Source organism: Buteo buteo, chromosome 4 (genome assembly GCF_964188355.1).
Source record: "Buteo buteo chromosome 4, bButBut1.hap1.1, whole genome shotgun sequence".
NCBI lineage: Eukaryota > Metazoa > Chordata > Aves > Accipitriformes > Accipitridae > Buteo > Buteo buteo.
In genome coordinates, this window is record NC_134174.1 from 60,699,079 (window position 1) to 60,725,335 (window position 26,257).

At 39.6% G+C, this 26,257-nt stretch overlaps 1 protein-coding gene across 8 annotated transcripts in view; it reads right to left on the bottom strand.

Annotated features, from left to right (window-relative positions):
• ABLIM1 (actin binding LIM protein 1) overlaps window positions 1-26,257 on the bottom strand; it is a 209,576-nt gene that overhangs the window by 62,452 nt on the left and 120,867 nt on the right. For all 8 annotated transcript variants that reach the window (XM_075026467.1, XM_075026461.1, XM_075026462.1 and 5 more), the window contains 2 exons: window positions 18,374-18,500; window positions 17,165-17,258 (listed from right to left, as the gene is read on the bottom strand). In XM_075026467.1, the coding sequence (XP_074882568.1) occupies window positions 17,165-17,258; window positions 18,374-18,500 (221 nt within the window). The remainder of the gene's footprint in view (window positions 1-17,164; window positions 17,259-18,373; window positions 18,501-26,257) is intronic.

The window sequence follows — 26,257 nt, forward strand, 5'->3', positions numbered from 1 at the left end:
TTCAGACTCAGCAGCTATCAATTTTCAGCCTTCTTCCAGCACACTATTCTCATAAATAACTTCAACTGGGACATACAAATCCTCCTCAGCCAATTAAACCAGTCTGCAATGCCATTTTGAAAGCCACTGTGTACTGTTCACAGAGGGCTTTGACGTCTCCCTCTAATGAGGGGGTAATAACCCTGTACAATTGTCCAGTATGAGAAAAGTTGCAGAACACAGTCATTGCATTACACACTGCATGCATCAAGCTTAGAGACCTCTTGCAGTTTAAAAGGTAAACTAAAAGGCTCAGAGGTAGGGTGCTACTTGAAGCACCAGTTAAACACAATGCACCGAGCTCCTCTACAACCCTTTCTCACACCACCGATGCTCCAATCTTTTCACAAATGTGCACAACACTCATTTGCCTTCACTTTATCAAAATGCCATTGGGGATTTCCTGAAGCCAAAACTTTACTGTTACTCACAGGTGTCAAGGAAGGCAAGGGTGGATATTGCAAGAACGACTCTAACCCGGGAGCTACAAATACAGCTGCATGCAAGCTGATACAACGTGCCCCAGATACCCAGCATAAAATACAACTGTAACACCATGGTAATAGTACTTCAAAAGCCAAGGACTGTATTTTCTGAGTCCATCCCATCTGTCCCCACTTGCCACAAGACTAATTTTTATTCTCTGAGTGCTTGTAGAGCTCTAGTCTGATTAAATAAATGTTTTCCTCTTTGGTGAACATGAGAGCTTAAGATTTCCTATTACTCATGCCTTCAGTTCTGTCCTTTTCCAGAACAACAGTGAACAAGAGCCAGAGAGAACAATAACAAGAATCCCGCTAGGAGAGCTCACATGCCAGTGGGTCTGGTAGAGGAAGAACTAATTACCAACAGACATTTTCTGCTGGCCAAAGGACACAATTAAGTGCATATTTGTTGTGTTACATTTGCACAGCTGCATTCACTCTCCATTCAAAGATATCTCAGCAGTCACCTGACAAACAGCTATTAAACATGTAGAAAGCTTTAGTTTTCTAATACTATTTTAATACCACAAAACCTGCTATGTAGTTGAAAGAGTACCTTTAAGAGTAAAAGCCCCTCCTCCTTTTCTTTTTTTTTAAATTTTTATGAACAGGTATAATGGGCCCATTTGATGGCCAAACCTAATCAAATATTTAGTTCTACCATGACTCTGAGGAGAATGACCTGATTTCTTAACTCTCTTAAGGACTAAGGAGCAGCACAAAGAATAACTCGGACTCATCTTTGAAATCCCTTAAGGAATGCTGTGAATTGTAAAACAGGAACTGTGGCAGTAGCCTACCATTTTCCAGTGAAGCTTTATTTTAATTACTTGCAGAGGTCACAGAACCTTCAACCCTGTTTGATGTTCGGTATAACATCAAATTCCATTGTTTCCTTCTCTGCAGGCTTCTGTGATCTCACAAGCGGCTGGAACAGCACAAACACTATGAAGACCAAAACTGGCCTCTAATAACATCCTGACCCAAACTGTCCACTCATTTTTCCCAGGCTCTTGTCTGTTTAGCAAGTCACTACAAATATCTTTGCTCAGACATCTGTGCAGATCCTTTGCTTCCAAAGGACTTCAGAATCTACCACAATTTTCTCTGTTACTGCCAAAGGAAGGAAAGTGTAACAAAATTTAAACATTGAAAATATTCTAGCCTGATAAATCATTGTTTGATATGTATCTTTAAAACTAGGACCTTCTAAAGCTGTTTTTAACACTACTGTCACAACATCTCAATAGCAACAGCTCTCAGCACAGTCTCTGCCTCTGTTCAACCTGAGACAGGACGGAGCAGCAGGAAGCAGAGCTCACACTGGCAGTTCCCAGGCTGATGGGGCTGCAAGACACAAGACACAAGACTGGGGGAAAGTGGGAAATGGAGCGTGAGGCTGTGACTGTAAATCTGAATGACAATGTGCATGCAAGAGACATGGAAGACCCTCAGAGTCTTCCATTGATTGCTGTGCTGCCTTGGGTAAGCCAAAACTGCAGCTGTCCTGTTGCTATGAACACCTGCACTGTTATTTCATGTCCAGTTTCTGATTTTTATACAAAAATACTTCCCAGCATTTCAACAGTGACTGCCAATCTCATGCTAGTATATTCCTTATGAGATGGACTGTAATAAACTTTGTAACTTACACAGTGTTAATTCCATCTGCATACACTATTGTTGTACCCATTAGTTGCTGTTAATATCAATGCAACTATTAGCTGCTTGGAATATAATTTTTCCTTATAGCAAAGATGCAAGTAACGATTCAGGCTAAATTCCCAGCTATGCAACTGCTCTGCTGGCATGAAGAAACAGTTCTCAGGGCAGCTGAGAATCAACTGGACTTACTTTAGTAAGATTCTAGCAGTTACTTTTCACTGCACTGTCAGCTCTGCTTTGAGTTCTTACTTTCCTGCAACATCCAATGTTGAGCAAGTTGCACACACAGGTGAAATTCTTAACTACCAACTACGGTCTTTATGGGAGCTATTCATTCTGCCTTCATGGGGCAAATCCACCTATTGCTACACACAGGACCAACATTAAGAACTTACATTAGCTACACAGTTAACAGCAGGAGGTCAGTACAAAGAAGGTAATTCCACTCAACTAAGAAATGTACCCACAGTAGCGCAAAGTGGCTGGTTAGAATACTGCTGTCAGTAGAGAGGAGCAAAGCAACAGCAAACACAGCTTTATTGCCTATTGCCAGGATTTCAGCAACATCTCTGATAGGATCCTGGGTTACATTTATGCACAGAGAAACCTAATTCCAGTGACTGAACATGTAGTTAATCAGAAACAATCCAGAGGAAATATATGTACTAGAATATATTAAGTTTCATTCTAATCTAATTACAATACAAATCTGAATTCACTGCCTTCATTACCCTTATTTAGGTGCGTATGAGAACAAAATCCAGCATCCAGCATTTAATTTTCTTTTAAACCATGTGTATTGTACAGATTATTTTTTTTTTAATTTTGAACTTCTCAACAGCAAGTATTTGGCAAGGCCTGATACAAATCCCTCCTCTATTTCTTAACAATGCTGGAACAGGTCCAGTTTATAAGTACAGGTGTGGACTTTCTACATCTTCTGTAATCTTTAGGCTTCACAAAGTATTAGAGAACTAAACATTCCTTTATCTTGTATGCATTTTGTCCAGCACGGATTTTTGACATGAAAAAATACTTCACCTAAAGGACACGATTACAGCCACGTTCATACTGCTGGATTAGTTTGGAACCAGAATCAACCAGCAAAGCTACTTTACAGTAACTTCACCATGGTGCCAAGGGCCTTTTCAAACAGCCTAATACTGGCATAACTATAACTTTGCCTCAACCAGCCAGCAAAACACCTCTACTGACTACCGAGAGTGTTGTGTAGGTCTGCTGAGCTGTACAGTTGAGTGATCGGTCTCTCTGCAGCAAGGCGAGAAAGCCTTTCCAGCTACAGCCTCTAGCCTGCTGAAAGCAAAGCCAAGCCCTTAGCTTGGTTTGCTGCTGAGTGTTAGTTACATGGCACAGGTCAAGGGACAGCATGGAATCTTGTGAATGGATTATGTACCGGATGCATACGATATGCAATCTTCCGTAACACCAGGAATATTCCACTTTTCAAGTCATCTTCATGTTCTCTTTTGTTAGGTGATAACAGGACCACTGAGTTATCAGGAATATGTGAGTTCAAGAGTGAAACACAACCACATTTCTCCTTTTAACACTCTGCATGAAGTGACTGTTAGTCCCTTGACTTGTCCCTCTGGCTGAACTTCGAATAACAGAGCTTGACGTGTATGCATTAGCAGATCACGTTAACTGAAGCTGTATTTGCAGCACTGCAATGATATCTCCAAAACAATGGGAAGTATCTTGGAAGACTGAGATATTACTAGTTTATTTAATAAGAAACAACTTTCTCAGTCAGTAGAACTACAGCTGACTTCAACCTGCTGAAATTTAGCTAGAGAATTCAGGAGCATATCTCCTTTGTATCATAAAAAACCACCAACAGAATTATTTCATAAATCAGAAAGCCTTGTACCTGACAGCAGGTAATAAATACTAGACGTCAGCCTAACATAAAAAGGTTATTTGCAATTCCAAAAATTAGCAGTTGTCTCCATTCTGATCATGATTTGATTGCATTTGTAGACAGAGAGAAATAAAGAGCAGTGTTATATGTACATACATATACATATACATGTGTATGTGGAATTTTAAAGGAACATACATCTTCCTAGATCTTAAAGTAACCATAAAAGGATAAACCCAGGAATTTTTAAGACATCCTACTGGATGTCCCGACTCCTGTATTCTAAAATACAAACAAAAAAGTTATCATGGTCCATATGCTTGATGCACAGAAAAATTATAAGAACTGAGATACTATTAACATAAAAAAAAAGGCAATGACTAAGTCATTAAGTTAGAAATAAAGGTAACCAATAAGAAGGCTAAAGTCACCAAAGAAGTAACTATGGGCTACATGTTTAAAGACAATAAGAGTCTTTATTAAAGCATGATGGGGAAAAAAAATAAAAAAAAATAAAAATCACAGATCAGGCAAAGATGTCTTGTGAGCAGTAGATGAAAAATGATGAAAGAGAACACAGAAAAGGCAGGAGTATTCAGGAGGTGTATCCTTCTGGTCTGCATTTGATGATGCCACAAGACATATTCTTCCTGTTTGATACTGTTTATTGAGCAAGATTTATCTAAATAGTGTTTGCCATAAGTCAACATTTACATATTGGGAGACTTGAATAATTTGTACTTAAGAGCCTTCAGAAAACTATAGCTAGGCAGTTCTCTGACAGATGGATGTGTTAGCAGGGGAGGCTCTGGTGAGCCAGATACCTCAGAGATTACTTCCTTCTACCCACAGCATGAGGTACTTCTACTACTGGCCAAGTCAAGAATATAAAACCTTTCCTGGGAAATCTGCTGATGAATCAAAGACAATGCTTGTTTAAGCTATGTAAACCCAACAAGTATGTTTTAACAGTCCAACGTAATATGCCTGCAAATCAAGAAACTGGGGCTCTGTGAGATTGAGGGTCATGTGGGCAACAGCAACTGAGGCAGGTGGTTTGAGAACATCATTGATAATCTCCCAGAAAATGCTTTCAGAGTACCTGAAAGGGCTGGCTCTTCTGATCGTTTAATGTATACACAGAATATAAAGGAAAAGCAGAAAAAAGGTTTTGCTTTTGATTACAGATACTGCAACATCACCATTATAACACTGATGAGTGCATATGTGTGGATTTACAGAATAGAGTTAGGCGGAGAACCATCAAAACAATGTGAGTCTTCAGCTGTGAACCTGAAGGACTCAGAGTCAAACCCTTATTCAGTGAGAGACTTCAGAGATGGCTAGATCACAACAGACAGGTGATTAAAAGCAAAGAAAGTAGATAATAGCAGAAAAGAGCATGAGCTTTCCAATCCCATTGAAAAAACTATGACAACATCAAAAAGTTGAAGTTAGACAAATTTAACCTCAAAATGAGGTGAAGTTTCTAAAAAGTAAAGGTAATTTAAGCAGCAAGAGAGAAAATTTTTGGCCTTACAATCACTCTGCAGTCTTCATGACAAGGCAAGATAATTTCCCAAAGGATAAGCTTTCATTTGGTTTCTAGGGAACAGCTCTGTGATTTTGAAAAGATAAGGTCAAGCAAGATGATTTTAGCAGTTCCTCTGACCTTAAAATCCATTCCAATGGACTTTACATAGAGAGAAGCTTTTATACTTGCATCAGGCTGCTCCTAGGGAGCACAGGTCTGGACCAAAACAGTAGAATAATTAGAGTCAGAGTCTAAGATTACACTGGAAAAATTTCCAGTAGAGTTAAAGCAGTTCAATGAGACCTGTCCTGGCTAAGCAGCAAAACTCTTGGTGTAGCAGGGGCTTTAATGCTACAAGGGAGCCTTTGTTGATGTGGCTTGTAGTTCAGAGAGTTCAAGTGCAGCACCAGAAGTTCTAGTATAGGGTGTGCTGCACCAGCACCAGAATTGCTACTGACCCAGAACGTCCAGCACTGTGACAGGGCACTGTAGTATGGGGAAGGTTGAGAAAACAGATCACTGTAGCACTAGGCAAAACTCTTGTTAACCTATTCAGTAGGCAAGTGCAAACCACTTTCTGATGAAGCAAGTGAGAGCTTGGGAGGTTAAGCAACTCACCTTGGATCAAAATTAATGCTTGCAGCAGAGTCTAGCAAAGAACTCAAATTCTCAGACTCCCAGCCCTGCCGGACCTCTGTGCAGCGCACCGCTGGATCCAAATAACTGTAGCTGATTTTCTTGTTCATCTAACACAAAACTGTCTTTCCAGTTTTCTGTCAGAAGGCTGTTTCAGGAACCACGCAACCTTTGGCATGCAATTTAGCAAAGTCTGGTCTCCATTCTGATGTCTGCATTCAGTTCAGAGGGAGTGCCCCAAGAACAACAGTTCAAGTTGCGAAGGCCAAAGGAGGGGCGAAAGAAACTAAGCATGAGGTCAGACGCAGTACATCCATAGAAAATAACCAGAGAATATAAAAGAAAGGTAGCCCGTAAGAAAAAGTAGACATGAAATACTCAATTTATGATAATTCTTACCTGGTAGACTCACAGATTGTTCTAACAGGAAAACAGGGAATATTTTTTCTTTTAGTGACTAGAGCCTGCTCTTGTAGCAAACTGATCCTAAAAGTCACTGTCATGATTTAAGAAGTCTAAAGAATGGGGTTTATCCTTGATTAACTGCAATGCTACCTGCCACCTTTGGAAAGCTCTTCCAGCAAGAGGTCACAACAAGCCACAGATGACAATCTAGGAAAGGGACAGATTTTCTTCAAATATTCTTCTTCCCAATCACATTGCTCTTAACTCCATAGTCACCCATATATAATTATGAGCCTGGATTTAACTACAACCAGGTATTTCTCAGGAATCCTCATTGTGTAATTCCGGCCAAAATGTTTATGTTACATTAAATTTAAAATGGAAATATCAAAGGGCTTCAAGGTAACCAGTGGATAGGTAGTGCAGAGAAATAGTTGTCTCTTTTTCAAATAAAGTAACTTTGAATAAATATCAGACTACCAACATGTACTCTGCTAAAAGCAGAACCATTTATTTTTGGCAGAAGTCCATTTTTTTATCCTATTTGTCAGTTTTATCACTGCTGATACATGTGATTTCCAATTAGAGATGCAAAACTATGCAAGCATACTTTTGAATCCTAGCTGGCATAAACATCCCATCAGAGTATGTTTGTCAGAGCCAAGACACGGGGATTTTACTCCCTACCTTGTTTTCTTCAGCTGTGTATAAAATCAAGATTTCTAGTTACCAAGGGAAAACTATTCCAACAAAATAACCATGATACAACATATTACTATTGTGATGAACAGGAAAGAGGTGATGGACATAAAGCAGAAAGGGATACCTAACATCATTTGCTGCCATTCAGTTTTCAACTGAGTACAGGGTCTCCACAATTGTTGCCTCAACAGCAGTAGTTCAAGGGTACTGCTGAGCTTGCTTGAAGTTTTTTACTGCCTCTTTTGTTACTCTCCTCATTGCTAGGAGAAAACATTTTCCAGCCAACATGCAACTATGTTACAGAATTCAAAGCAACAGCAGATCCATCTGTATGCATAACTAATCTCTCTCTCCAAATCCTACATGTAAAAGTCAATTTCTTAACATTTTAACTCATACTCACATGATTTATGATGCTCATTTCAGAGACCTCTGCAAACCACAAAACATCCCAAGCTAGTTTCACAGACAGTTGAAATGCCAGAGTATCTCTGTTGCTGGTGATGAAAAGGTGCATCTCTTGCCGTGTGCTATTTTTACCTCTTACAAAGAAAAAGGCTTGTAATAAATGCCATACATCCCAGATATCTATCCAAAGAACTATTAGACCTGTATGGTTTTCTAATGTAGCATGAGCATGGAATTAAAATCTACCACTTTTGTGCTCCAGGTGGTCATTTCAAACATTTAATCACCCACAAAATACCCATGTGTATCATATTTCTTCATCTGTAAAGCACCTGCTCAGTAAACACACATGTTAATTCTGTGGACTTCAAAGTCCCTAAAGATTCCAGACATATCTTTTGGTTTTGCTTTTTCTTTCCTTCCCTCCTGTCCCACGAAAGCACCCTGACAAAGACGACAAAAGAGAGAGGGAACTGAGTCCTGAGCACAAGACCTGGATGGAGCCTCTTACAAACAGGTGACAGCTATAGACTTGCCCCAACAGGCTCTTCTCCACTTCTCAAGTTTCAAACATGTTATTCCTGCATTCTTCCCAACAATTACTTTTTATGGGTGACAGGTCTAAGTCCTATCCTGCTCTTCTAGAAGTCAGTAGCAAACTTTCCACTGATAGGAGAACTTAAAGCAGGACTTAAAAATGAAAGATCACAATCCTGCAAAAAAGTATTTCACAACTTAATCCATTTTTCATTGTGATCTTGGTCTGGGAGAAACAAAAAATAACTGGCTGAAATAATTCCATATTGCTACAAAGTGCATTCTCACATTCCCCTATCACTACATCCCAATTGACAGTGAGACTTTGACACCAAGTAACTTTTATTTTCAGTGTAAGTACTTTGGTGCAGGAATCATTATTAATTTTATATCGCTGTTGTGAGGGATTGTGGCAGGTAGCACTAGCACAATGCAAGTTTTCCCTAAAGCAGACTGTTCCAGGAAGAGAACAAGACGTGTTTGGCAGTGACAACCATGCAACTGAGTTCTTAATACAGCTATGTAACAAGAAAAATAAAGTCATGCAGGTAAGGTACTCCTCTACCAAAAACTGGCGAGTGTTACATGCACCTCTAAGACATAAAAAAGCTACTTAAGTATCTGTTGTGTGTTACTGGCATACATGCAATGGCTATATATCACAAGGGCTGCTGTTGGTGGTAAGAAACTTTATACTAATATAAATGACTCTACTGAAATGTCATTTTAAAGTATTTTGATCAGCCTGCTAAAGTTTTTCGGTAATACCTAGTGCAAGAAACACACTAGAGTATATTTAAATAATCAAAAAGGTACAAGCTAAAGATGCTGTGCTAGGCAATATAGAGCCTAATCAGCAGCACCGTACTCACAAAAGCAATTTATACAGATAAGCCATATTCTTATAAGCACCTGCAAGATTTCGCAAATCCCTTTGTGGCAATAAGGAAGCTTTAATTGGTTATTTTTTAAATTACTTGTTACAACTTGCTTTTCTTATTCACCATCCCTACATCCTCTTAACATTCCTTCCCTTCCTATTGATGTTCAAATTGACTGAAGGATGGTTTCCAAACCACTGCTGAGAAGTTAATGCCTTGTGATTATGCTGCCATAGCAACTGAACTTCTGTTAGGGCTCTGTCAACTTCAGATACTCTTTTGTCATCTTTATATGTCAAGTCTTTCCCAACTACAGATATCCCTCTTGCCAAATTCAATCTTGGGGGGGGGGGGGGGGGGGGGGGGGGGGGGGCGGCAGCATGTGCAATCACCAAAATCCTGTTAGAAAGATTTCTACATGAAGCAATGTATGTTATGTTTTCTGGAAATATATTTATTCTAGATTTTTGACCCTGTGCAAGGTGTGGTGTTCCAGGCAATTATACTAGCATATTTTTCATCAGGGAAGAGTAGTCTAAATTAAGTTAAATCTATGCTGCTACTCAGCTACATAGACAATCTGTCTGAACCATTTACCCATATCCTGAGTTATTATTAAACTTTTCATTTCCCCATTTTTATGCAAACAAACCCCACAATAGGAGGAAAAAAAACCCCAGCTTTCTACATAACTGATAAAGCAAGTTTCTCAGCAAAAAGGCAGGGAAACTGGAAACAAACTCTAACCTTATTTCTATGCGACAAATGTCCAGAAGTGATCAAAAGAGCCAACAAAACTATATCTAGAATTATTTGAGATGAAGAATTGTATTGTTCCTCCATACACCAGCAATCAGTTGCAATCAGAAACAGCCCAAGCTCTGCGCCATTCTCCTCTCTTCCTGGAAGTTTAGAAACATGTTATCTGTACTCCCTTTATCTAAACCACAGAATTACACACAGCCTTTTAAAAAAAATCCTTCTGGTGCACAGGAACAAAAGTACAAGTACCCTATTATGATACCACTGGAAAGCTATTCAGTTACATCACAAAGTTGCACCTCCCCTCTCCCCCCCAAAAGAAAGCCATGACTCCTTCCAGATCAGATCTAGTTTCACAGGAAAGGGTTTACCTTTTGATAATAATTCTTCAGTCTAAGTCCATTCCCTCCTCAGCCCAGCGGGCAGACTCCCTCCACCTCTTTTCAAATTTGAGCACTACCAGAAGCGATGTGCAGACTGCTCGTGTTCTCACTGAACCAGCCCACAGTGAAGTGCCTGTAACTGCACCCAGCCCTGAGTCTCACTCCTCCTCTGCTCGCACTCACGCACTCTCCTGCACACACCCACCAAACCAAGCAAATAATCCTCCCTGCACATTAAACCAACTCTGGCAGTAACTCGGCCAACCCATTCTGAAAAAGGAAAAGGGGGATGAATACCAGCCCAGGCAGGGGCAGGACCATTTCTCATCACTTGTGTGTCACTATTTGACATTGATACAACTCAGAACATTTTTCCCTTGGGGAGAGGTGTCTCCTGAGTATGAAATTAGTGCTCTCTTTCTCTGGAAGTTATTACTTCCATGGCTTCTGAAGAATTTATACAGCCTCCAGGGTGTTAGTCTAGTTTTGTCACAAGCACTTAGTTACACTGAGATGGTATTCTAGTCCAATTCAGACTAATGCAGGCAGAGTGCTGGAGCCACTTCCCACACTGGTACATGTATCCCTTTCTCCTACTTGCACATTTTGGGTGAGATCACGCTTCAGACACACTCTATGAACATTTGATGAATTTACAGTGGGCCCTGTGCACTGGCCCTATCTGACCTCTCAACAGGTATTTTCCATAATGAAAAAGGTGCTGTGGTCTGCCTGTATATATCTATCTGACTAAGAGGGCAAACAATCACATCATGTGCTTCTGCTTTTTCTTATCACTTACCTGGGACATTCAAACAACATGTTCATTTTTCTCATTTATTGTAACAGCAGTAAAATTAAACACAAAGCAAATCACAGAACTAACAAAGCATGCGCTAAACTCCACTGCTTCTTCTCATTTGCTCCATAGCCTTTTCCCCTGCATTTTTATGGTGTGTGAAGATGACAATGGTTAAGAGCAAAGACTCTCCCAAGCCTGTGAGACACCCAAACCAGCAGACGCCAAGTGCTATGAAAACAAAATGGTAATACATTCTTCAGGGATATTATTTTACCACAACTTTAACATACTACCAAACCCAAACCCATTTGGATCCATCATATCATCAGTCTTTGTTCAGCTCAATTGCTTAATTTATAAAAGTGTTTGAATTTTTACATCACCTCAACCTGTACTACCAGTACAGGCTGCATCATTAAAATCCAGTAAATGACACATTTTGTGATACTTCCTGCATAACTACTACGAAAACAGCCTTGCTAAGTATTTTGTTCAGCAGAAGAATATGTGTTAGCCTTTCATTTAACATTTCTGAATGGAATTGAAAGAAATCTCTGTCTGTTTTAAGAGATTCTCTACATGGTTCCTCAATCTAGAAAGCATACTGTTATTAAAACACAGGACCAGATGCATGAATGTACTGAAGTACCTAACTAAACTCTGTACTGCATGGATCTTTGCAGAGAAGGGTGATGTTTTCATGTAAGCTATGAGCCTAAATCTCCTTAAAATAAATTACTTAAACATGTAGGCTACTGAGCTTCCCTGAAAGTCAATCAACTGAAGCATCCGAATACTAATACTCACATGAGCAAAGTTGCTTGCATGGGTAAGTGTTGGCAGAAGGCATATCCTTGAACAACATAAACAGGCATTGTTCGAATAAATAATTTACAGTATGGGAACCAGCAATGTTCTGTCATCTATTTGTTATTTATTTATTTAAAACAGACTCATTTACATGTAAAAAATCAGCAGAAACTTCTCTGAACCCCTGACAGCACAGGTTTCTAAATCTAGCTCTGAAAACAATACCTGAAGAAACTAACAGGCTCTTCTGGCTCACATTCTTTGCCTCTTAAATATGGATACAGTTTCTTTACACAACCATAGCAGCTTTTACTGTTTGTTTGGTCATGTCGTCCCTGTCCTGTCCCCCCTCTCTCCTAATTATTGTTATTTATTTCTAACTTCAGAAGTTAAGGTGTCTCAAAATTGAAATCTTTCAGAGTTAGTTGCAGCACAGATGAGACACCTTAAAATGCTGGCACATTACAGTAACAGTATCTACAAGTACTGAATCTCCTTCACATTAGATACCACATCTTAAATTACTACTCCTCTTTAAAATCAGGGGAAGCTCAGCATAAATTACAATATCAAAAACACATTTAGAACTTGACCTTGCAGGCTGAAGTCAAGGGAGCCTTCTGGTGCTCTGGCATTTCTCTTTTCAGGTCCATCTGTTAAAATGGCGTTATGCCACTGCTTACAAGGTGGGGTGCAAGTTTCAACAGTGCACAGGAAACAAACTCAGGGCAGGCAGCAGCCCATTAGAACAGGAACTTGAGCTATGCACAGTCAGGAGAAACCACACAATGGCTTTTTATTTGCAAATGAATATTAAGCAAATAGTATAAACATAAATGGGTAGAGTAGCAAGATGGTTGAGGAATTTGATAACAGATATATACATCTCTATCTCTAGGTCATGAGATCAAATCCTGTTCATATCAGTAACAGCCAAAAAAAGTGAAAATCATTAAGACCTAAATCTTATTCTCAGGCTTTCTGTATGATTTCATTGAAAATATCCACCTGTTTCTACTCCGATGTCTTCTTTCTGCAGAACTAGAAGAATACTAATAGGAGTTTTGTAAACCACTTTAGATAAGCAAAGACAAAATATGCAGATGTAGGCACGAGCCACCATTATCTGAAGTCAATGGAAAGCTTCTCATTGATTTAACATATTTTGAATTAAGCCTTGGAGGAATAGTTATATTGTGTATGATAACCACATTAGACAAAAATTATTTAGGCCAGCATCTTTCAAATAGCTAAATATGTGCTGAAGTTTACTTAGATTTGTGGAGTTACACATGTCTACACAGAAACTTGCAGGATTAGGATCAGATGGGCATCTTTCAATAGGCAAGCCTTGAAGCTATGAAAACAATAGCTTAGTGGAAAGTCTATGTAAAAGTCCTTACTCTCACTATGCCGTTATTGCCCGAAAAAAACGTTTTTCACCAGAGTTAATGGAAAATGGGTAATTTTTCATAAATAAAGATTCCTATCTGCTGGAGAAACCCAAAGAAGAACACTGATCTCTGTTGCCTTGACAACATTTCCTGAAATACTCGAGTATTAAAGTATTTGGTATCCTCAAGAAAGTTGCAGTATTTATTTCATGTTGCATAATACCACATTTATTGTGTTAGCATGCACTCATCTATTATCTGTGACTATTTGTCACAAAGTTCTGTGTCAAATAATACATGAGAAATATCTGAACTGACTTAAATGCACATGGTATTTTTCTTCCATGTTTTCAGGGCTACTTAAAGTTGTTAGATCTATGGCCTAGAAAAAAGAGCATTCTTCCATGATATGTGGATATTAGCAAAATGAGTACCGTTTTTTGAGTAATGCATTTCCTAACTGAGCAAAGGGGAGAGATCACCTCTACAGAATGGTTGGAAGGAGTCCATCCTCTCAAGGCTTGAATCTCAAGGTTTGAACTCAAACCTTGGCCTTTCTGACAGGCTTTGCTGAGGGTGCCTACCAGGGGCACAGCATAGCTGCTTCTGAGATGAAGACTCGGGTCCACATCAGGAGTGGTTGTCTCTCTTGCTGGCTGCTCACTGCAGAAGACTGAAAACCCGATTTTTCAGAGGTGCTAAGCCATACTGAGGGACAAAAGTGAGCAGGAGCTGAAAGCCTGCAATGTTGCAAAGAATCTCACTTTCTCTTTAAATAAAAAAAATTAACTTTTATTGGAAAAATAGATACCACCATGGTAACCCAAAGCTAACTTTCATGCTTTCATTTCCCTTCAGTTTTTCTTTAGACTGTCCCAGATGTAATAACAATAAGCAGAAAATAAAGCAGCACTACAATGGCATACTGCTCATCGCTTCTGATCCATTAGAAGTGTTTGTGTACAATGTACTATATACTTCCCTCCAATCTCTTTTAATCATTTCTTTGGATGAAGATGATGAAATAGTACACTCTGCTCCTGACATAACGAATTATTTCATTGACAAATAAAATGAAAGATACTGATCAGTGAATTTACTACTACCATTTTTATTAACAAAGGCAAAGTACAAAGTGTTTTGTTTTCTCTCCCACTGGTTGTCAGTAAGGATAACTTGGGCTAGTGAGTGATGCCATAACCTCTACCTAGACAGATCCTATAATTGTGCTGCTTCACACCAAGAATGTAGTTTCCTTCCCAAGAGAGACAGCAGGACAAGAGATGATCCACATGAAACAGATCATCAAAAATACCCAAATTTTCCAAAGAAATGTTGCCAAAGAAAACAAAAACAGAAGACAGTAATCCTCCTGTGAGAATTTCAAGCTTCATCTAAATTAAAACTTCGGGTGTACTGGAAGGTTGTGGGTGATTTCCTGTACAAGATAAGGAGATTGTTAATTGTCCTGCCTCAAATAGGTCTGCAGCCCTCCCTGAACTGTGGCATCCTGCTTTATGAATTATCTTCTACGGCCCTGTGGCTGCCTCCAATCTCTCACCTCCATTATTACCAGAGGATTTATGTCATGCTCTGACCTCATCCTTTAGACTACCTTTTCTGCCCAAAGGGAACACACATGCTGACACGTGATTTTCTCATCCTAAGTTTTGACTTATTAGTTCCTTTAGTATAATTTAGAGGCATTAGTACTGCCCCTTTGGAACTGTGCATCTCTGACAATGTAAAAGGTTTCTAGGATGAGCCCATGGTTCTGATAAATTGCTCTGATTATTGAATGTTAGCTGCTCACCTGTATCTTCTAACCTTTTCAAGCACCACTTAATGACAGAAAGTGCTTGAATGTCTCTCCTGCATCTGCATTCCCAGATGATACCTGGAGAACTCTATTCATAAACTATCCAGGCTGCTAATACATACTGTAATGCAGTTACGCCAATGTTTCAATGGCTTCCCTGACTACACAGTACTTTTTTTTCGGTGAAAGTTCCTAAGGACTTGTCCAATCTATACCTTTCAGATAGCAGTCAGTCTTCAAGAGTTGCACTATATGAGTAATTCAACTTCTACAGGCTTTAGAGGAGTTTGGTCTTAGTTACATATTGAGAACTACTGCTGCCCTCTACTGCATTATTATGGGTTGTGCCTCTGATTATCAATGAGAGCCACAAAGACTCAAGCAAAATTTCTAGTCTTACCCAGAACTTAGCATGCTTAATATTTCCATATATTGATAAGATCATTCATAGGGTCTGATTCTAATTCATCAGCGTATTCTGATTCTGCAGGGGCTAGGTCAAATGGAAAAATCTTTATCTTTTATACCAGATTTTGACTCTTAGAAGAGGTGGATCCTTGCAAGAGGATGGACATGTTTCATTGCTTCAGCAAAATGTTGCTCTTCTTCTGATAATAAATAGCCATCAGAAGAGTAAGAACTATGGAGTGAGAAAGCAGCCTTGGGGCCAAAATGACTGCATCAGGGTTCTGCCCAGGACACAATGTCTCTGATAACATGAACTTTAGCTTAGATTATGATGGACAGCTAAGTCCTAGTTTAATTGAACCAATCTTTCCTTAGTCTCAACTTACTCAGTTCTGAAAGGATACAGCTCATGATCCTCTCAAAAAGCTAGGTTTTTTTCTCACTGATGCTAGGAAGAATAACATGAGTGCAGCCTTGCTATATTCACATCCACTACACAAAAGGCTCCAAATAAGAATAGCTTATTTCTTCCCAGCTCTCCACAGACTCCAATAACCTTCTTTTTTATAATTTTCATCTCCATGCCTCTGAATAGGTTGCATTGCTTGTAGGTTACAGCACCTACCATGTGCATCTAAAATAATTTTAGAATTATTTTATGCTTCCCAATCTCAGAAATCCAATTACTTCTCTCCTCCAGTGCTTACTGCACTGGAATGCAACTATGGTGCCACCAATACATAGTACTAAATTGAAAAACTCATCAGTAGACAGGAATAGGTAAGCAGATGGTAGCAGACCACTAGATTAAAGCCAGGGACACAGCCTTCCTCCTCAAGGAAAAACTCAGACTGTTCTCACTAATTATCTATGTGGGTTTCCAAAGGAACTAGATACACATTGCAAAGGAGGCAGACTAAGAGCCTGGCTAATTAAAAAATTGTACTTCCTCCCAGTAGATGCAGTGACAAATGCACCAGGTGTCCACACGCGTTCAGAGTCCCTCATTTGGTGGCTACCATCCTGGTTAATATTCTGAATACTGAGCCAGAGAAACCTCCAGAACTAAAACCACAAGCTGTTACCACTTTATGTCAAACCTGAAACTTCTCATATGACTGCTGACACAGTCTTATATCTGTAGCAGATGGGACACAAAGAAGAGAACCTGTAATACACATTCACTAGCAAATTCCAGCTACTTTTATTTCCATAACACTTTCAGGTTTATTTTCTGTTATTCACTGTAAAACATACAGTACAAACAAACATACAAACTTATGGTTGCCAAAGGTAATTCCAATACTCAGATTACCTCTATAAATATATCACATCTGACACAGAATAAGCAGTGCAATAGACTTTGCATATCACCATTAAAAGAGAAACACAGAAACCACAGATCCATAGAAACTAGTGCAATTAATTCCCTATCACAGTTTTCCTGATGACTGCAAAGCTAAAACACTGAAAGTATTTCTGAAAATTAGCAACTTCACTCTAAAATCAGCAGAGAAAACTTTCCTATGTGAATTTTTGTATTCTCTGCAGTTGCATGAGGACGTAACGGGGCATGGTCCAATTCCTAAACTCTAGCTTACAAGACACCTACCTCTAGGACTTTCCCAGTAATGAACTGGTGACATGCTTCACATTTGACTCCAAAAAGAACTTGATAGTCCTTTTCACAATAAGGAGCACCATCTCTGAAAAAGAAAATCCACGAATTACAAACCACCTTTTAATAAACAGGTTACAGCATGACTTACACTCTTCCCTTGTCTTCAGTCTGGAACTCCTACACACAGGAATAGGCAAATGGGAGAGAATTCAAGGGAAATATTTTGTAGTAGAAGAAAAAAATTCATATTCTCATTAGTGCCTCTTAGAATTATTCCTTAAATTCCCATCAAGAAAAGGCATCCAGTACAAACCACTGAAGTAAATCTCATTCTTTAGAACAGACTCTCTATGCCTACAGGTGGTGCAATTCTAGGGAATCAGTGAAACTATGTCTATGGGGATGAGAGATCACAATCTTTATCATAGGCAGGTAGTTTTTGTTCACTTCAGCAAAAAATTCTTTGGTAGTCTGCAAGAGTATAAGCAGTCTTTTTTTTTTAAGGTTATATAGTGTTTTAATATGAACAAGGAACATAAGAGTAAAAGTGGAAACACTAGTCATTTTAGGAATATTTCTCAGGCACTGAACTTCTTCTGAGAAATTACAGATGCTACTTTTTATTCGATATTATACAACCCTTAATGACAGGTTTGTGAAACGTACATTGTTACCCTATTTTTTCTCTTTGTTATATACCTGAAGAGGGGAAACAGAGACTGTATCTTCATTCCCTCTATTTTATCATTACACCACTTTTCCCCATTCTCTTCCTCTACACTTCCTTCTGCTCAAAACCCTCTTCATTAGTTTCTTATATAGAGATAAGAAACACAGTGCCAGGTCAATTCCTACTTTTTTTCCTCAAAATCATACATTGGAAGGCAAAATGACACAAAGCTTTATGTGGCTAACACAGAAAACACATGCAGGAATTCACCTAATCCTTTGTGGGAACCTGGAGATATATCCTCTTCCATATTGGTATTAAATATAGACTACTATCAGTAAACACCACCTTTCAGTTGCACTTTTCAGTTTACTTCCCTTTCCCAACTCAGCTCTCACTGGAAACAAAGATTTTGGTGTATACGGAAAGGTGGTGAAAACTGGATTTCGAAAGGTGAACTTTGCTGCAAGTTCTTCACTGGCAACAAGAACTCATGCCAAGAGTGCAGAAGAGATGCAGAGGTTACTTACTTGCTGATGTATTCCCCAGTTAGGACCTTCCCGCAGGCCTTGCACTTAAAGCACCCAAGGTGCCACTGCTTATCCAGAGCTAGCAATGCTTGTCCATTTTTTATGTCTCTTCCACAGCCAGCACAATCTGCAAATAAACAAACAAATGCATTTGTTGTCAGTTACTTGGTTCATTAACCCTCATTAACCACACACCCACTGCAACGCTTGATAACCAAAGGAGAGAATTGCACAGCAATGAAAAAGGTACATCTTCCTTTCCTCAAACACTTCCCAGGTCCTGGACAAAGATTCTGTCTTCGGCATCCTATACACACTCAGTAGAAGACGGAAAATACCTCTTCGGTTTTTCATGCCGCTTATGATTCAAAGACTGCCGGGCAAGCTCTGTACAAACTTCAGATTTTTTTAGGAACGAGCTACAAAAATCACCACTGCAAAAAGTTGCTGTCTTCTAAAGTAATCAGTGTTATTTCTAGCTTTGCTGTTAGCAAGATCTTGACTGCTTACATGAAACTAAATATAGGAGGCCTGAGTGAGCATCATCAGGATGCTGCACTTCCCCATTGGGTGGCAGCAAAGCCCAATGTGTCCACCCAGCTCAGGGGCGGTGGCACATCTCAGCCAGGAACAGGGGGAGAGACCTTTTTTTCAGGGAGAGCCCAAGGCACGGGTGACAGCAGTATGACAGCAGTATGACAGCAGTGAAGGCTGCGTGGCAGGGCATATTGTCTTCCACCTGCAGGTATGGTAAACTGTAGTTCTCATGGACTCTAATCGGCATAAGGACTCTCGCTCAGGGATTTTGGTACTACCTTGGTAGTCGACACTCACTTTTCGCTGCGATTCTGAAAGACTCTTTGATGGCAGAATGCAAACCTGAAGCCAGGAGCACTGAATGCCCTCTGTCCCAGAGGATGCCACAATGTCTCATGTCACATAAGAAATCTTTGGCTCAGCCCCAAGCTCCCATTCCTCTCCATTCAAACATAAAATACTCAAAGAGATTTCCCGGCAAGGGGCAATTCAGCACATGGTAAGATCTGAAGGGACTGATGCGGCAGACAGCACCGAACTGCAAGGGTTGTGCTACAGCTTCTGTGCCCAGCCTCAGGGAACAGAGGGACTGAGGGAAGGGAAGGCCTGGAAGACCAGTGAAGCAGAAAGGGAATGCCCATCAGCCAAGGCACACATGGAAGCCACAGAGGAGACAGCCTGGAACAAAGCATTTTCCATATTTTATTATCCCCAAACTCAGTGTTCCTTTGGTCAATGTAACATCCTCTCCACAGTCCTGAAACATCAACAAATAGCAACAAACAGAGACCAACAGGAACAGAGCAATCTCAGCAGTTAAAGCCCAGGCACCAGGAAAAAGATCATCCTGGCTGCACTGCTCAAGCCAACTGAACAGGTACAGCCTGAAAACCTTCATCTCGTTGTGGGTTTACAGCCCAGGCAACATCACACCTTGCAAAAGGGCAAGTCCAAGTTCTTTATCACAACTGATAATGAGAGGAGAGTCACTCCTTTTGACACTAAAGGGCCTGACTTTTGTTTCCTGGATAATGGGCCAAGAAAGCCCCAAATACATGCTGTGCATTCCTGCTATCCAGGTCACTATTTGCAGCACATCCCTCTTTCTGTCAGCATTCTTCTTCTCAAATCCCTTAAAAGAAAAAAAAAAAAAAAAAAGGGGTCTAAGCACCGTGCTATCTTGTGATAAAATGCAAGTCACAGACTGCTGACATGACTTGGACTTGAAAAGCAATCCTGAGATGTCCTAATACCAGGACTTCACTCTAGAGGACAAATGTTACAAATTGAAATCATGAAATGACAAAGACTGACACCATGTAACGGATCTCTCGGCTCTTCTGTGCCAGCTCAGGGCTCCATGCCACTCTGTAATGACAGCAAAGGCTGGAACAGGTCACCAAGGGAGGCTCTGGAATTTCCAGCACGGGGCTGAGGAGGGGACAAGCAAACATCTGTGAGGATGGCTTTGGTATGCTGATCTTGCCTTTGGTTTTGGGAGGATAGATCATCTCTTGAGGTCCCTTTCAGCCTGTTACCTTATTTCTTATCAGTTTTCTTATGCTAAATCTGAAACCATGCAATTTGCCTTTCGATTGTGACAACAAATGGGATCTTTCCTCCAGTCTCAGTGGGTGCTGAACTGCAGTTTTAAACAGCACCCATTTCTCAGCTTCCTAGCACTACTGCTTCTCCGTAGTGTGCCAGCTTCCACATTCCTGACCTGGGGTCCTGCCAAACTGTGATTTATTCCCTATTGCATTAATCCTAAAAAAAGCTGCTGTATTTTCCATCCTTTTTTCAGCTTTATCCAAGAAGCTTCCATTAAGCTGAAATTTCTCAGATATGGAACCAAGAAAGAGATTTTTAAAGCACTTAATTTTGCTTCTAACTGAATTTCTGAAGCAGTCAGAATAGAAAAACTGTCTTACACAAAAGGTCTACCTAGTCCAGTATCTTCATCTCTGTTGCTGCCAAAACTAGTTACGTGGAGGAAGTAGGGATCCATGAAGTATCTCTACCTATTTAATTGTTTCTTTCTAAGCCAAAGGTGGTATTGCCGCACTTACTCTTGTGCTCATGTGTGACAACATGCTTTTATTATTCTATAGCAACAATGACATTTACTTACTCTTTCTGGGTTCCTTGAGGTATTTTGCAAGAGTAAATTAACATCATTATTTCCATTCTGCTACTATCACCAATATGTTGAATGTCTACAACCAAAGTAAACTAATAGCCCAGTACTGTCTTATTAGGCTGAGATGGCTTTTAACTAAACCTGATTTTAACTTTGGCAAAACCATTGGATATATACATGAAAAGCTAGCAATTATCATTCTCTCCTAAAATAGAAAGCAAATGAGGCTGGGCTGGGCTAAGAAAAGACCATTTGTTCATCCAAATTCTACAAATAAAAGCCATTTATGATCTCAGGCCTGCATGAGGCACATTAAAGCCTTTGGCTGAATGTCATCAGCACACATATATGCAGGCAGGATCTCAGTATCACACTAAGCACAATCTGCATCAGCCTAACCTATAACCAGCACATGCTGCAAAAAAAAGGGCCATGAGGTAAGACTAGTGGTCCACAGCCATATGCCAGAGCACACTTGTACCAAAAAATCTGAAAACGCTTCCCAAAGTTTTATGCAATGCTTCCCACCACAGTTCTCTCTGGCTTCATACCTGTGGGTCTAACAGACTGCATCCCTTGACCCTAAGCTTTCTTGTGCTTTCTTTCTGTCATGTAACCCGAATTCTTCCCTACTCACATTCCTTGCACATCCACACATCCAGCTGTGCCAGGATAATGAAGAGAAGGAGGAGGAAAGTGCAGTGTACTGGTTAAAATGCAGTGAGCAGTACAGTCCCTATATGCACTTAAGATCTAAAGAAAAGCATACCACAAAAAACACTGTGAAATTACATTTGATCTGAAGGAAGACTTAAGACTAGACATTCCACGGCACGGAATCTCAGAAGAAATGAGAAGTAACACATGTTCATATGCGTTGTGTCCATGCCTAGAATCTTCAGCTGTATGACAAGCATTTCTCAATAAAAGCATGGCAGTATGACTTCAGTAAGGACCCAATCAGAAGAAGGTTATCCAGGAATGTCAGGAAAATAATGTATTCCACAAAATCCATCCTAAGCAGGGGAAAAGGATTGTATCTGTGAGCACTAGAAATATAGTCACCCAAATCACAGTGTAGCCCCCCTGGGCTGCCTGTGATGCTAGCAGCTGCAGCCTCCACAAGCAATGTCCACTTGCTCAGACATTGTGTATAAAAATTGAATTCACTCTCTCTCATAACAGCATTAGCTGACAGCACTGTTTTTTAGCCAAGCAAAAGCTTCTTACACGATTCTCTGTCAGAGATGCTTAAACATACCTGTTGTGTCTTTTGCACACTCTGGCTAGGCCTGCTCAATCTGAAGATATATCCTAACATATTTAAGCTACAGCTCTGGAATAAAATAGCCCAGAAGGGTGTCATATTTGCTGTGTCCAGATACAAAAGCAAATGCCAATGCCTGGACAAAAGGGCTGTGATGTGGAGTCAGCCAGCCCAAAAGCATGGAAAAGTGGGGGGACAGGACAAGGGAAAGTAGCATGGTACTATAATATTATATATGATTAAGACCTCTACCCCTCCCAAGCACCTTAAGCAGCCTCACTAAAAGATGTAGGCCAGGGTGAGCTGCCACACATGACACCTTGCTTGTGAAGATATGATGAGAAAACGCATTTCCCTTTTTAGTGTCTGCATCACCCCAGACATCCAGGAGTGAAGCATCCTGCACAGCAACCCATTCGTCACTGCCTAAATTAAGCGGTGGATTTTCTTCCTTTGCCTTCCTCCCCTGCTCTCAGCCAATAGCAGAGAGCCCTGATCACAGCACAGATGGTGGGCTCAGAGCTGATACAGCTGTATTAACCCTAACCACACTGCATATGACTTTACCCACTCCCATTTGGATTGCTTTGAAAATTTACTAGCAAATACACCTTTATCTCGCATTCTCTGCTCACCCCATATAACTTATGAAAGGGAAATCTTCTCTACCTGCTTTTGTCCTAATGCATATGGTTATGCAAAGTCATGTGCATGAGCATACCAACTCTGCTCCACACAGGGTTAGCTCTGTGAACAGAGTTAATAGCAGTCTGACTTAATTATGCATAATTAAGTCACCAAAAAGTTCCTTTCAATCCTGATGGCTATTAGTAGCACATGTCTAGATAAAGTCTGAAGCTGCCACAACCCCTACCAGTCACAGGAGTAATGCTATTATTACACTCCTTTTGTTGCTGCTCCCCTCCCTCTAAAACACAGATACATTAGTTTTATAAAGACAACACCAGCAGATTTCTGCCATGAAACAGGTAAAGCAGGGCAGAATGGGGGGGATTTTTACTGTTATTATTTTTTAAAATTTTTAAAATAAACAAACAAGTTTTCTTTGAACTTACACAGAAATACATTGTCAAACATAGCTGGACCTAAAGAGCAAGTTACAAGGAACAGTGATTTGGAAGTGAAGAAAGAGGCAAATATTATCACTGGAGTCAAGGTCAAGAAATCTCTAATTATAAATAACTCTTAGCCACCTTGAAAAACAACTTAGATTGCAATAATTCTTCTGTGGCAATTTGAAGGTTGCACAATTATCATTTCTCATAAAGTTAGGAAGATCAGAGTTTTTCTTCAGTCACCCTTTAACCACAGATCAGGCAATACCTTTTAAAGACTTGTTTTAAAATTAAAAGTTTTGATGGTATCACACAGGCTTTTCCAGATCATCCAGATATTTCTGTCAAAGCTGAAAATACAAACTCATTTTGTTGGTTTACAGTATGATAAATGCTTTTAAAGTTTAAAGCATAACTATTTGATCATCAGGGCAGTGATGAGTTCTGGAAGTCAGAGAAGGACATACAGTATTGGGAATTTTACATCCAGGATTTAGATCTCAGTATGTAACTCAAGAAATCTGCTGCCAGACCCTTCCTCTTTGCCAACACAAGGATGGGAAATGTTTGTTAGAACAAAATGCACTATTGCCCTTTTGCTAAAGGCAAAACAAACCCATGCGGGCAGCCTTGTACTCCTGAAATCTAACAATAAGAGGCTGGGCAGATACAATGGAGGGAAATAAATTTCCCCTGGGAAGTGGAGTACAACTTTGACAGTTTATTATAAATGGCAAGTTTGGAAAAATTGCTATATTCAAAATAAATAAAGAAAATAAAATTATTTTAGTTGATTAAATGTGGAAAGAAATCACAATGGCAACAACTGGCATTCTCTGCCTGCAACACAAGTCCCTGGTAACCATCTGTGAGTGCCTAACATTGACTTGCCTTTTTAAGAAACAGGTTAACATACATCTTGGATGTATTGTTACTGTAAATAGCTCTTTCATCATCTGATGTAATTTAAAGTGATTTGGAAAGATGAATGCTCTTCCCCAACTGTAGTTTGTTAACATGACATTATTTTATCAAAGGTGTTTTTATTTTTCCCCTCTGTATTGATGTAAGCATTTGTGTTAGTCTTCTACACAGGAAAAAGAAACAGTATTTCCCTTCTTTCCACATATTTCTATTCCTCCCTTCCAAAGGAGGCCAAACCAATTGACCTTATAAGCTCTTACTCCTGCAAACTGTCCCTGCAAGCAACATACTACCAGGTTAGCCTTGTGCCATAACATCAACCTCAGTCCCTTCTTCAACCCAAGCTTTCATACAGGTGTCTGAACTAAAAACCGAAGGGTGAATGAAATAGGAAGAGGAAGGATAAGCAGACATGCTACAAACTGAGAAGAGTTTTTACTTGTCCTGTAAAGGAAAGATAAAGATTTTTTTAAATTTTTTTTTGCCCAGCTTAGCAGCCCCAGAATCCCAGCTGTAAAACTACTCTGATGGATAAACCACAGCCAGGTATGTCTAAGCTGAGGCTAGTCTTTACCCTGTTATTTCTTTTACCACACTTCAGTACTTGGTTCCAGCTGAATTCAAATTCACAATTCCAAGTCACAGTACCCCAAGTGAGTTGCTCAGTTAGTAAACGAGCTTCACTCTTTAACACCCAGCTCATGGATAGCACATTGTGTCTCTTCATCTGCAGACTATTTTGGGTAATTTTCAATTGTTACTCTTGGAAAACAAGCAATTCTAACAGGGTACAACCTCCAACAATTGGAATGAAACATATGACAACTTTTAGGAAGTTTTTTATGCCCTGATAACCCATGGCAAACTAAGGTCTAGCTAACAACTAATTCAGTTTTCACGTTCTTTTTAAGTGACTACCTGGAAGGCTTTCTGAACATGACAATTCCCAGATACTCTTATCTCTGGGGATCTCCTCCTATAGTTGTGTTTTCCAAGCTAGTGATGCCTCCTCATGCAACACCCATTTACTGAGCAATTTCTTGCACTTTCCCCAGAACTTTCTTTGGAATTACCTTTTGATTAGTACTTCTCTGGTAAAAGCTAAGGACATGGACATGTTTCAATTTCCAAGTTCAAGATGGGGTTACACTTAGACAAATAAGAACCAATACTTATTTAGTACACTCGTATAGTCTATTCATAATTGTTTCTGCCCAATTTACATGTAACACAGAAGTATACAAAAGAAACGGGCAAACTGGACTGAAAACACCTTCCTGAAAAACAGCAATTTTTGTGAAGCAACATTTTCTGATAGAAAACTCGTAAATCAGAAACTTCCTTCCCTGCCACAACTATATTCTTAATACAGTTGCTGCTCTGTCTCTATCACCCAAAAGTTACTCTATAACAATGCTTTATACACCTCCAGAGAAGGATCTAAGGCAATTTATAAAGCAGCAGTGAAAATACCCGTCCTTGTAAAATAAGAAATAGCTGAGTAAATGAAGGCTACTCAAGTAATTTAGCCATTGATATGAAATATAAGCGAGGAATAAAATCAATCCAATAAAGCAATTCAAATGATGAAAGTGCCTCAAAAATTGCAAACATTCTTCAAAAGAATAAATCTTCTTGGAGTAATCATAAAAATGGGCCTGTATCATTGGAAGGATTTATCAAAGGAAGAGCTGCATATTCTTAGGTGTAATCTAAACACTTTTGCCAAGAAGGAACTGTGCTTGCGTTTGCATAATTTCTCTGAATTTTGTATCATTTCATGCGTGTTGATTTGCTTATTTTTTTCTTAAAAAGGGGGGCAGGGTAAAATTTTAGATCCACTGTATGCTCAATATATTAAGTCATAAATATAGCTGCTCTGAAGGTTATTACAATCAAATTTAGATTAAAGTAAGGAGAATTAAATACTGACATTTAAA